This window comes from Myotis myotis, unplaced genomic scaffold (genome assembly GCF_014108235.1).
Source record: "Myotis myotis isolate mMyoMyo1 unplaced genomic scaffold, mMyoMyo1.p scaffold_m19_p_9, whole genome shotgun sequence".
Taxonomy (NCBI): Eukaryota; Metazoa; Chordata; class Mammalia; order Chiroptera; family Vespertilionidae; genus Myotis; species Myotis myotis.
The window spans coordinates 26,323,155-26,336,818 of NW_023416401.1; the positions used below are offsets into that span (position 1 = coordinate 26,323,155).

Genomic DNA, 13,664 nt, shown 5'->3' on the forward strand with positions numbered 1-13,664 from the left:
GGGGTTTGGGGGGGAGGGGAATGCATGTGGGGGCCCCAACAGGGATGACAGTGGGGAGCACCCTGGGGGGGATGGTGAGAGGCATCTCTCCCTGGAGAACTGCGAGTAGTGGCCCCCAGCCAGGCGCAGGCGCCCCTCTGTCACGCCTCCAGACACAGGGGGCCAGGGCTGGCCTACGTGGCAGCGGCGTTGGGGGCGGGCAGGCAGAGAGGGAGGGACGGAGGCGGGCCGGCCAGAAAGTTTGTGGGCCTGGCGGGACTCCGGGACTCCGGGACTCCGGCCCAGGGATGCGCGCCTGGCCGCTCCGCGCCCGCAGCACGCTCGGGTGTCCTGCTCGCCATGGGTAAGTCGCGATCAGGCGCTGCCCACCGCAGAGTCCCGCGACCGCATCTGTGCGCGCGCCCTCCGCCCTGGCTGGCACCCCTACCAGGGACCGCCCACTCGGTGGCGAGTCCCGCGCTCCAGGCCCTGGCTGGGGCCTGGGAAGGGACCTGGGCGCACTTCCTTTCGTGCTCCTTTCTGCCCTGGAAAAGTGACTTGAGAGTGCGCCTGACCTAATGCTGAGCGCTTACTCCCGGCCAGGCCTCCCTTGACCGGCTCAAGCCTTACAATTCCAGGCAAACGAAATTGTTCTGTTCTGTTCTGTTCTGAAGAAAAAAAAAAAAAAATAGAGGCTCCACAAGGAGCAAATTCATTAAACTATTCACCGAACACCTCTGTTCGTCAGGCCTGAGGATGCTGCCCTGAGCATATAGACAAAACCTCTGCTCTGGAGGTGATTCAGCAGAGGGGAGACAGAGGAGATTAGAATGTAGGACTGTGTGTGGGAGTAAGGAATTTCCTTGTTGCTATGGGAGACCAAGGTTTTAATATTTTTCTCAGGATTCAGAAGCCTCAAAGGCTCACTCTGCCATCCATTCATCTACTGTGTGGCAGACATAGGTTTACAGGTAGGGGGCGCAGTGGAACACATAAAATGAGGTGGTGTGATGGTGATGAGGGGGCAGGTTTTTAGGTAAGCAGGAAGGAGGGCCTCCTGGAGTAGGAGGCATTGGCGCTGAGCAATCACTCAGAAGAACTGAGCTTGCTAAGATCTGAGAGAAGAGCTTCAAGGAGGAAGAAACAGCAAGTGCAAAGGCCCTGAGGGAGGAGTGAGCTGGAGCAGTCCAGGCCAGTGTGGCTGGAGCACACTGGGCAAGAGGAGAGCAGTAAAAGGGAGGTCAGGGAGGTAGGCAAGGGCTAGATTATGTGGGACTTTGTAGCCATAGTGAGAAGTTTGGATTTTATTCCAAATAACATGACAAGCTGGAGAAGGATTTTAAACTCGGGTGGGACATGACCTGAGCTGTGTTTTAAAAACTCGCTCTGGGTTATTCTGTGGAGACTCAGAATAGGTAACACTGGCTGTCAGGTCGGTAGGCATATGAGGTGGGTATTACTATTACCCTCATTTATAGATGAGGAGGCTCAGAGAGGTTAAGCGAGCCGCACAAGGCCATACTGCGGTGAAGGGGAGAAGCTGGGATAGAACCCGCACTTTGGTTCCAGCCTGCATTCCTAACCACGGTACCACCCAGCCTCTGATGCACAGGGTGATGGTGACGAACTCCAGCTCTGGTTCTAGGGTCCTAATTTGGCAGCCAGGATTTGGTCTGATCCTGTCCATGGCCACTTCTAGGCCCTGGACCTCACCAGATGCTCAAGAGCCAAGATCCTTTCTCTCTGGATTTCCTATATTTCCAGAGTTGGTTCGTTAGTTGGTTCATTCATTCATTCAATCAATCATCCACTTATTCAACAAGTATTTATTGAGGGCCTGTTATACGCCACAAACTGCCCTCAGCATCAGAGAGACAGCTAAACAAGCAATTCCTGTTCCTTTGGGGCTGACCTTCTGGCAGGGGAGACCAATAAATATGTAAAATATATCGTTATTTCCTATGGTGACAAGAACCACGGAGAAACACAAGCAGGGAAAGGGGATGCGAAGTGCTGGATGCCAGGGGGAGGCTGGTGTGGCCAGAGGAGCAGAGTGAGAGGAGGCAGATCTTGCAGGGCCTTGGCCGTCACTGTAAGGACTTTGGCGATTTTCGGAGAGAAGAGGGAGGGAGCCTTGGAGGGCTCTGAGCAGAATGACACGGGCCAACTTAGGCTTTCACAGGAGCCCTCGGGTAGCATTAGATGAGGTTCAAATGTCCCTGACACAGCCCCTGGCCTGCCATGTGGGAATACCATCCTCAACCCAGCCATTGGTTCTTTCAGCAGAAACCTCACTGAGCCCCTCTTGGGTGGTAGGCAGCGCTGGGGTCCTGGAGGCAGAGACAGTAAATCTCTGTCCTGTCCAACTTAATAAGGAGGACACATCAATGACCTCACGATGTGGTATGAGCAAATGAAGGGAGAACGCGGAGTTGGTTAGAAGTGAAAAATGTGGCTTGGAAAGTTGAGGAAGACATACGGGAATGACGCTAATGGCCCCGACTCCTTGGAAACTGTCCTTTGTGTCTCCTGGGGCAGTATCATTGCATCATGTTTTGTGACATGGGATTTTCCTGAGAGCTTTCCTTCCTCTCCACCTCTGCCCCGTGTCCCTGCTCTCTCTCACACCCCACGTATCTCTGATTGGCCCTTCTTGCTTGAAGTCAGTTCGGCAAAGCTCTTAAATATTTAGGTTTGGGATTCAGATGGGTCAGCATTTGAGTCCTGATCCTGTTGCTTCTCGGCTGTGAGAACACTCGGACCCTCAGTTTCTTCATCTGTAAAATGGGGATAACTGTAGCAGTGCCACTTAGCGTTGTTAGGAAGGTGAATTGAGAGAAGGCACCTAGGATTGCATAGAGGAGGTGCTCAGTAAAGGACACTGGTTATTATGACCATTTCATGTCACGTTTATTTTTCCTTGTTCTCTTGCCACTGTGACCAGAATCTGTTCTGATGCGTTTTCCAGCAAAACCTGTAGACAGTCAGCTTTGCCTGTGAGCCCTTTGGCCGGGTTCCCTGTCACCTCAAGAGGAACCTAGGACACAGCAAACAGATTCTGTGCTTTCATTGATTGCCTCACATGGCCTGGAAGACCTTCCTTTCTGGCAGTAAATTCTAAGAACTGAGGGAGGTGGGGCCAAGAGAGGTAACGATGAGGCAGGACCTGGGCAGCATAATCTCCCCCGGGTGTTTATTGATGGTCATGAACAGGTAGAACAAGGCTAGAGAGGGAAGGGTAGGAGTTATTTCCCTGGGGCGGGGGGGGGGGGGGGGCAGGGGGCGGGACAGTGATGGGAAGAAGGGTTAGCAGAAAGGGGAGGATTTTTCCACCCATGAAACTCCTCTACCTGTACAAAAATCGCCTAACGGAGATGGGGAGAGGCAGAAATAAGAGAGCCCCGAGTGAAGTCATATTGTGCCAAGGCTTTCAAATGGAGTGGTGAAGAGAATGGATTGTGGAGCCAGACAGCCTGGCTTTGATTCTAGGCACAGCTACTTACTGCTTTTGACCTTAGGCAAGTCATTGCACCTGATGGTCAGTTTATTCATTCATAAATAATACAAAACCCCACCACCTAAAGTTGTGGTGAGAATCAAATGAGTTATGGTACTTAAGTGCTCAAAGCAGTGCTTTACATGCAATGACTCACTTGGTCCAGAGAAAACACTCAATAAATCTGGTTACAACGTTATGAATGTTGTCAGGTCCGGGTGGTTTGGCTCATGAAGGGCCTGGAATATTACGTGAAAGAGTTGGGACTTAGCATGGCATGAGATACTGCTGGATTACTCTAGATGCTTCCAGAAACATTTGAGTTTAAGTATGTGGGTTAAAATTTCAGAGTAAACGGTATAACTGAACTGCCGATATGGTAGCCTTTAGCCACATGTGGCTATTTTTACATGTAAATGAGTAAAAATTAAATAAAATGAAAATTCAGTTCCTTAATCCCATTAGTCACCTTTTAAGTGCTCAAGATCCACATGTGCAGGTGACTACCAAAGATCATCTCCCCCCCGCAAGCTTCAAAGGCTTCCACCCACTGACAGTGAAATCCATCGTTGTTCTCATGACCCACACAGCTCCACATGCATGATCTACCCCTGTCTGCTTCTCTTACCTCATCGTCTCTCTCACTCACTTGCTGGGCTCCAGCCATGCTGGCCTCCTTGCTGGATAGCACAGTGATTAAAAGCCTGCACTCTCTAGCTACATCAGCTCTGCCGCTTACCTGCTGTGTGACTCTGAGAGAGTTTCTTAACTTCTCTGTGCCTTGGAGGATGATGCTAATAAATAATATGTTATAGGGTTGTTGTAAATGAGGAATTAAGTGAGTGAATACATATAAAACCCCTAAAACGGGGTCTGGTGCTTAGTAAGTGCCATATAAGCACTAGCTATTAATATTAATAGTTATTGTTCAAACATACCAAAAATTGTCATGCCCCAGGGCCTTGGTTCTTGCTGTTCCCTCTGTCTAAAATGTCTTTCACCCAGGCTTTATATGACTTTTACCCTCACTTCATTCGGATCTCTGTTCAAATTTTCCCTCTACAGAGAGGCCTTAGCTGACTACCCTATTTAAAATAGAAGTCCCCCATCACTCTCAGCCCCCACCCCCTGCTTCTTTACATGATACCTATTGCCACCAGAAGTTATAGCACAGATTTATTTGTTCATCATCTGCCTTTTTATACTATTGCCAGCCCTAAGAATACAGCTTGGTGTGTTGTAGGTGCCAGATAAATAAGTTTTGAATGAATGGTTGAATGGGTGGGTGGGTGGGTGGGTGGATACATAAGGGATGGAATACACATATGGCTGGATGAATGGATATATTTGTGAATAGATGGATTAATAAATGAATGGATGTTTGGGTGAATTAAGGGGTATGTGAATGGATAAATGAATGGATGAATATGTGGTGGATAGAGTAGATGGATAAATGGAAGAGTGTATAATGAAGGGATGGGTTGATTGATCACTAAATAGATGTGTGAATGGATGAAAGAAGGAGTGGATGAGTGGCTAGATGGTTCAATAAATGGATAAATAGGTGAATGGATAGAGTAGTTGAAGAAGGGGTGGGTGGATGAAGGAAGGAGTGAATAGATGCATGGGTAGATGGATGGCTGGGTGAATGGAGGAAGTAGATGAATGGGTGGAGGGATGGAGAGAGAGATGTTTGAAGGAAGAAGTGGATGGATGGTGGATAATGAGTGGTTGGATCAATGGATGATGCATGAATAAATGGATGGATGGGTGGATGGATGGATGGATGAGCTGGATGCAACTGTCAAATGGAGGAGTGGTTGAATGGATGGAGGCTCTAGCAAGGAACCATTCTGAACTCAGCCCCTGTCACTTTTGTTTTCCAGGCCGCCCACCACCCCTCCTGCCCCTGTGTGCCTCTGTGTCTTTGCTGGGTGGCCTGACCTTTGGTTATGAACTGGCAGTCATCTCGGGTGCCCTGCTGCCACTGCAGCTTGAATTTGGGCTAAGCTGCTTGGAGCAGGAGTTCCTGGTGGGCAGCCTGCTCCTGGGGGCTCTCCTCGCCTCTCTGGTAGGGGGCTTCCTCATTGATCGCTATGGCAGGAAACAAGCCATCCTGGGGAGCAACTTGGTGCTGTTGGCAGGCAGCCTGAGCCTGGGCCTGGCTGGCTCCCTGGCCTGGTTGGTCCTGGGCCGCTCAGCTGCTGGCTTTGCCATCTCCCTCTCCTCCATGGCCTGCTGTATCTACATGTCAGAGCTGGCGGGGCCACGGCAGCGGGGGGTGATGGTGTCCCTCTATGAGGCAGGCATCACTGTAGGCATCCTGCTCTCCTATGCACTCAACTACGCGCTGGCCACGGTCCCCCGGGGATGGAGGCATATGTTCGGCTGGGCTGCTGCACCCGCTCTCCTGCAGTCCCTCAGCCTCCTCATTCTCCCTGCGGGTACAGACGATGCTGCAGCCCACAGGGATCTCATCCCCCTCCAGGGAGGTGAGGCGACCGAGCTGGGCCTGGGGAGGCCAAGATACTCCTTTTTGGACCTCTTCAGGGAGCGGGATAACATGCGAGGCCGGACCACCGTGGGGCTGGGGCTGGTGCTTTTCCAGCAGCTAACAGGGCAGCCCAATGTGCTGTCCTATGCCTCCACCATCTTCCACTCAGTTGGCTTCCATGGGGGATCCTCAGCTGTGCTGGCCTCAGTGGGGCTTGGCGCGGTAAAGGTGGCAGCTACCCTGACTGCCATGGGGCTAGTGGACCGAGCAGGCCGCAGGGCCCTATTACTAGCTGGCTGTGCCCTTATGGCCCTGTCCGTCAGTGGCATAGGCCTGGTCAGCTTCGCTGTGCCCATGGACTCGGGCCCCAGTTGCCTGGCCATGCCCAATGCCACCAGGCCATTCAACCTCCCTGGAGAGTCTGACCTGCCAACGGGCTTCTCTTCACATCCACTGTCAACAACCAGCAAGAACCAAGAGGAGCCAGTCTTGCCAACTCCTGAGAAAACCAAGCGTCATTCCAGAGCTGGGAGTCCCACAGCCCCTCCTGTGTCAGTCCTAAGCACCGCCTCCCCAGCACCCCCTTCTCCTGCCCCAGAGCGTGCCCTGCTGCACTGGACCGCGCTGGTCTGCATGATGGTGTTTGTGAGCGCCTTCTCCTTTGGATTTGGGCCAGGTAGGTGGGAGCTCCTTGCAGGTGACTCTGAGCCTTCTACCCTTCCTAGTGGGAAGCTTGGGGACGGTGCCCTTCAGGGTCTTGGAGGGACACTAGAGGGGGCTTGACCATGAAGCCAGTGTGGCTTTAGCTTCAGGGCTCCTCGCTTATGTGCAGGCACTCCTTTTGAGGGCAAGCGCCTGCCTGCATGTTTGTAATATTGTTTACTTTAAAAAGCCCCCAAATCATTTAACCTAAAACCTGAATTTGCTCCTGGATAGCTCACTCAAAGAATTCGAAGGGAATTTAATGACTAGGGTGACCAACTATCTGGATTGCCCAGGACCCTGAAAGTCCCCTGTCCCAGGCATCCACACCCTTGGTCCTGGGGAAACCAAGAGTGTAGGTCACTCTAAAGGGATTCTGGGATCTTACAGCCTGTGGGGGAAGCAGCCGGGGAGAGTCTGGTTTCAGTAGCCTACCCTGTTTGAATCACACTGATGGAAGGCTGCCTGCTGGACCTTGCGTGCCCGCCCAGCCCGGCCACAGCCTAGGAGCCCTCCCTGCTCTCCTGTCCTAGTGACCTGGCTGGTCCTCAGCGAGATCTACCCGGAAGAGATCCGAGGGAGGGCCTTCGCCTTCTGCAGCAGCTTCAACTGGGCCGCCAACCTCTTCATCAGCCTCTCCTTCCTCGACCTCATCGGTGAGTGCTCTCACCTCATTCCTCGGTCCAGTGCCTCTGGATCCAGGAGCAACCTCCTTATCGGTCTGGGTACAAATGATAGAAAATCCAAGGCGAACCAGTTTATGAACAAAAGGGGATGTTTTTTGTCTTGAATAATTGAAAAGAGGAGGGCAATTGGCGTCAAGCACCAGAAGCGCCAACAAAACTGTGGCCACCTTTCATCTCTCTCCACTCTGCCTCCCACACTGTGGGCTTCACCCTCAGGCAGGCCCTCCTGGTGGCCAAGATGACCACCAGCGACCTAAAATCGGCAGCCCCAAGGAAAGAGAGCGTTTCTTTCCCAGTGGTTCCTCCCCAAGACCTACCATTGAATCTCATTGGCTAATCAAGATCACATGCCCATCCCTGAACCAATCACTGTGGCTGGAGAGCTGTCTCCAGGTGTGGGACACTACCCACCATGGAGCCAGGGGGCAGGGACAACCTCTGCCAACCGCATGGATCAGAATTTGGAGGGGAGGCTTCTTCAAAGGAAATTGGTATCAGAAAAAGGGAGAGGTGAGGCTGGGAGACAAAGACAACAGAGGATCTGATTTGTGAGGCTTCTGCCTCATCCCAGGCCCCACCGGTGTGTGGTCTGGCTTGATGGGTGACTTGGGAGTGGAGGCTGAAAGAGGAGAACTGAGGCACCCACTTTTCCTGGTCAAGGGGGCATCTCTGATGAGTGTGGAGGGGGAGGGGCACGAGCTCTGGGTGGGGACCTGAGTATAGGGCTCTGCTTTCCCCCCTCTCCCCCAAGTGCAAGCTCTTCTCTGTAGCCCGAAGTCCCACTCCAGAGCGGGAGAGTTTTTAAATGTTTCCTATTTGCTAGCAGCAGAACTATTCTTCAAATAAAACTTCGTGCACATGTCCCATGGAAGTGTCTGACGGCGTCCAGAACCCTCAGACATGCCGTGAAATCCTCCGAGCCCCATGACAGGTGACAGCCCACACCAACACTGGCGAGAACTTGTCTGAGAGCAGAGGGTGCGGAGTGCAGCCTTTTCTTTCTGTTCTAAGCCAACTCGTACCGGCTCATGCCCACCGGCGAGCAGGAAAGTCTTCTCAGATCTAGTTTGGGTGACATGTCTCTTCTCACCTAGCATTCAAACCCAGTCTAGGTGGGTGGATGGGGTGTGTGGGAATGTTATGGGCACAGAACACCGGGCAAGGGTCTCTGAGACGCTCCTGGCCCAAGGTAGCCCTTGGTTGCCTGGGCCTTCATTGCGGGTCCCACATTCTTAGGGTTCAATGATTTTCCCGCTTCCTGCAGCCAAGCATTTCTTCCTCAAAGGCACAGCCATCCCCGGGCGCCTGGGGGAAACATGGGTATCTCCCACCCCCAGTCTTAGGGAATCCAGATTTCTCCCCACTGCGTCCTCTTCAAGCATTCCCTCAGGGGAATGAGTGAGTGGGTGAGAGAGTGGATGGAAGAATGGGAGGGGTTTATTAGGATTGTATCCTACCCTTATCATCCACATTTCCCAGATGGGGAAGTACGTCCTCCCTAAATCCAGCCAGGTAGTGTGCAGGCGAGATCCCAGCCCTCCAGCTTCCCAGCCCAGCTCTGGTAGAGGCGAGAATGGCAGCCAAAATATCATTCTCACTTTTGGCTCAACCCGGTCTCTTCCTTCATAGCCTCCTTTTTCTCTCTCTTGGGCTGATTGACTTCGAAGGCGTCAGGGTCATCCCAGGGGTCCTGGTCGCTGGCCCTGAGACCCAGGCCTCCACCCGAGTCTCTAGGAAGAGGGAGAGGCTAGGATGCTAAGGTTTCTGTCTTCTCTCCCAGACCAATCAGACTGGGGCCAAACGGGCTGAAACTCAGTTCCTTGAATGCTCAGTTCACTGAATCACCAATCCACGAATCACTAAGGATTCTTTTTCAGAGCCGAGCTTTGCCACAGCTGCCTCCTGCAGCTGTTTCTTTGCTAAGGTGGAAAGTAGTCTCCCTCCGTTCACATTTTCTGATTCCACGCACACTCCACCCGTGAGTGGTTTAGATGCGAGTGAGTAGGCTGCCCCAGAAAGACAAGATGCCCTGGGCAGCGTGTGTGGATCTGAGCCCTGCCTCTGCCGGCCTCTGGGACAATCAGTCCTACTCCTGCTTTAAGGTGCTTTTCTGACAGTTGTTGGTCATTCTGCAAATTGACCATCTGGAGAATCTTCTTTAGGCCAGCTGACTTTCAGTGCGTGACCCGGAGCCAGCCGGTTGGCTGTGCCCAGGCCCACACTCCCACCCCCGTCCCCAGGCACCATCGGCTTGTCCTGGACCTTCCTGCTCTACGGGCTGACCGCCGTCCTCGGCCTGGGCTTCATCTATTTATTTGTCCCTGAAACGAAAGGCCAGTCGTTGGCAGAGATAGACCAGCAATTCCAGAGGAGACGGTAAGCGGGACAGGGCGGGCCCCGGGGAAGGGTCCCATGAGCCCGAGCACGTCCCTGCAAGACCTGAGCCGTCATCCTTTCCCTTTGCAAGGGAGTGTTTTTCTTTTCTTCTTGCCTCTCTTACTGGATGCTGTGCGTTTTGTCCTGACTTCCTACAGGAGCTGTTCTCCTTGAGTTGTTTGGAGTCTTCCTACAACAGAGTTTCATTTGCCTTTAAGCCCAGCTGACAGGAGTTGTTAAATCCTGTAATTGGGGAATGACAGGAGGTTAGAATGGAAGGGTAGTGTCTGGCTGGAGCCGGGGACTCAGGGGCACATGGCGGTGAGGGGAGACACAGGGAGACCAAGAGGAGTAGTTGGGTAATCCAGAAGATGGAAATGGATATTAAAGCCGGAGGTAGGAAGGAACAGGTAGGATTGGGAGTGGCGATGGGGGTCCCAGGGGATGTTCCACTCCTGTCTCCTCCAGGAAGGCTCCCAGGCCCTGCCCCCTGACTCTGTTCACTCTCTGCTTGGCAGGTTCCCCCCGAGCTTTGGCCACAGGCAGAGCACGTCTGGCGTCCGGTACAGCCGCATCAAGGTCTCTGCGGCCTCCTGAGGAGGCCCTCTGCTTGGAAAATGCTGGGCCCATGGTTTTTGCAGACGAGATCCAGCTTCCTGCTTGCCTGGGCTCCAGAGCACAAGTTCTAGGTGGTCCTTTGAGACTGACCCCTGCTCCAGAGGAGGTCTTTTGTGCTGGGGTGAAAGGGATGAGAGTCTGAGAACCCGAAAGTCTTCATGTTCAGTCTCAGGCTCTGAGGGTTTCTGAGGAGCTGCCTTCTTGCCTCAGTTTCCCCACTGGCTCTGCACATCTCTACAGTACTTACAATGAGAACTTCTTATGGAGTTTCCACAGTGCCCTGGGCTTTCTCAAAGAATCTCTGGCAGGAAGCCTCTTCTGCTATCACCCCTCAATCCAGCTGAGGATACCATAGTCTCTGCTCTTTTGTTTCATCTGGTTGGGACTTTTCAGCGAGGGGGAGGCCTGCTCTTTCGACTCTTAGATATCAGTTTTGTTCACCCCCCTAATTCTCTTCTCTGGAATATGTACCATTCACCAGCAACCCACACTGGTCAGCAAAAGGCTTGAGTTCTAGTCCTGATTCTGCTGGTGTCATTGCTGTATGACCACGGGCCTCAGTTTCCCCCATTTGTACAGTCAGGGACCTGGACCAAGTGGTTCTTAAGATCTGACACCAATGAATGGGAATTCTAAGTGCTGATAATACAACAGATATTCAACGTGGGCCCTGCTCTCAAGTCTCTAGTCATCTCTCTGGAGGATGTAAGTTTCATTGGGGAAAGGTCAACAGAAGTCCAGAATTAAGTGCCCTAAAATCCAGTGTGGAACGAGCTGCTGGGCTGTCTCCAGGACGGTGCTGGCTGCCCTTTCATGCAGAAAGGAGATGGCTTTGGAGGCTTATAGACCTGGTTGTCAGTGTTGCCTCTACCTCTTGGCAGCTGTTGACTTTGGGTGAATAACAACTCCCTCAAGCTCAGTTTCCGCTTCTGCAGTGGAGGGGGGGCGGGGGAGGTGACTATGCCTCGGGGGTGTATTTAACTCCATCTGGGAGATCTTCGGCTGGTCCCATGCAGCTAATCAGGGAGTCGGAGGTGTCTGTTCACCTCAGTACCCATGCCCGCCCCTTTGGGACATTGTGAAGCGTTGTCCCCCAATGGGTGAGTCACATAGAGATTGAACAGAGAGTTCAGCCAGTGGTCCCTGAAGGAAGGGACTGGCCAGAGTTCCCAGTTGCTGAGAATGAAGAGCTAAAGGAGGTCCAGGGTGCTGGTGTCAGGCAAGATTTTGTCACCGTGTCGCTCACCTGGGGATGCTGGCGCAGTCCCCACGGACTGGTCCCTCAACTTTTCTCCTCTCCTTTCTACATACAGATAGATGCTCCTCGACTTGTGATGGGGTTACAGCCCAATAAACCCATGGTAAAGCCAAAAATGCGTTTAGTACACCTCACCTACTAACATCGTAGCTTAGCATGGTCTGCCTTAAACATGCTCAGGACACCTGCATTAATTAGCCTACAGCTGGGCACCACCATCTAACAAAACACTGTCGCGTATCGGTTGTGTACCCTCGTGATGGAGTGGCGGCCTGGGAGCGGAGGCTCGCTGCCGCTGGCCAGCATCACACGAGAGTATTGTCCCGCGTATCACTAGTCCAGGAAAATAGAAATTCACAATTCAAAGTACGGATGCATATGGCTTTCACATCATCATAAAGTCAAAAAATCATCCGTTGAATCATCATAAGTTGGGGGTGACGGTACTTCCCTTCTAGCCAGTGGGGTGCTGGAGCTGGCTCCTACGGGCTCTGAGAGCAGACTGTTAAATTTTCAGGATTTTTGAAAGCTTGAATCACAGTTAAACACAGCCATTAAGAGAAATTAAATTACTGAAACTCGTAATTAAATAAATTGTATTAAAAACAAAGGAAATAAACACTAAAAACTCATCACTTCCTTATTTTACCACATTTTATACTATCTGTGCTCTGGAGGTTACATCTATTGTATCTTATGAGGGACACGGGGGAGACTGGGCATTTCTTTCTGATTCCACCTCAGTGAAAACTGGCCATGGGGAGTGTGCTGGCCCCACAGAGATGGGGGAACATTACAGATCAGGGCTTGATTTATTGTTTTGTTGATTTTCCAGCCTTAAGACCGTGACGGATAGAATGTGCAAATAAAACACTATGTCCATTGTGTCTATGGCCCGTACATTGTGAGTGGCACAAAAAGTGGAGGAAATATTCTTTTGTGAGGTGAGCTGTTTATTCAGCTTAGCAAGCAAGTTGCTCAGGCCATTGATGAAGGAGTTCTCAGGAACCTCTGCATTGTTTACCTTCCTCTGACTCATCAATGTCAACAGAAATCCCAACCAGCATTCGTGTTGGAACGCCACTTGTGAGCGTCTTTTTGCTGAGTCGCATTGTCATCAGGTGATCATTTGTCGCCTAACTTTGTCCAGCCATGGCGCCATTGCAGTAATAGTTGTTTGTGCCTACAAGAGTTTGACCAAAAATAAAAACCATTCCATGAGAATTAATTGGCAATATGGAATTTACAACGAAGAGTATTTTCAAGAAAGTGAAAATATATTATTATATATTAATATATATTAATATATATTTTATTATATATTAATATATATTTTACAAATATTATATTATTTGTAAAATTTGCGCAACAAACACATTTTTCATCCCAGCAGAATTTACACATGTGCATGCACGTGCGCGCGTGCTCTCTCTCTCTCTCTCCCTCCCTCCCTCTCTCTCCCTCCCTCCCTCTCTCTCTCTCCCTCCCTCCCTCTCTCTCTCCCTCCCTCTCTCCCTCTCTCTCTCTCTCTCTCTCTCTCTCTCTCTCTTTCCCCTGGAGAGCAGTTGTTAAACACATACCAGCACTTCACTGCTAACATCTGTCCTTGGGGCCCCTCCAGATCAAATTCACTCTCCAGAGACTCCCAAACCTCTCTCACTTCTCCTTTCCTGTCAGCCCAGGAGAAATGCGTTTCTAGTCGTAGGGTGGATTCTCCTCTCTTTTGGCCAAGGTATAAACTCACAGACCACGCGGGGAATGTCAGAGTGCGCCTGTTGTGTTAGGCAGCAGGGAGTGGTGAGGTCTGTGGAAGTGCCTCCGTTTCATCATCTATAAAATGGGGCGCTTGCCAACCCTACCTCAAAGGTTTGAGGACAATTAATGGAGATATCAGATGGAGAAACCACTTTCCGAGCTGTAAAGGGCAGTGCACCCATAGAGAGTGGGTCTCCTCCGGAACTTCCCCCCAGAACTAGGCAGGGCTCCCCCCACCCAAGGGCTGCCGCCACTCTGACCCAGGGCCAGACTCAGTTTCCATATTTGTTCATTTTGCTT

The 13,664-nt window shown here is 51.6% G+C and overlaps 1 protein-coding gene across 1 annotated transcript; it reads left to right on the forward strand.

Moving 5' to 3' along the window:
- Positions 1 to 239: 239 nt before the first annotated feature.
- Positions 240 to 13,054, forward strand: SLC2A10 (solute carrier family 2 member 10). Its single transcript, XM_036323208.1, has 5 exons — positions 240 to 343; positions 5,362 to 6,645; positions 7,205 to 7,327; positions 9,598 to 9,733; positions 10,252 to 13,054. Exons 1-5 carry the CDS (start codon positions 340 to 342, stop codon positions 10,328 to 10,330), a joined length of 1,626 nt encoding a protein of 541 aa, XP_036179101.1. The 5' UTR covers positions 240 to 339; the 3' UTR covers positions 10,331 to 13,054.
- The last annotated feature ends 610 nt before the right edge of the window (positions 13,055 to 13,664 follow it).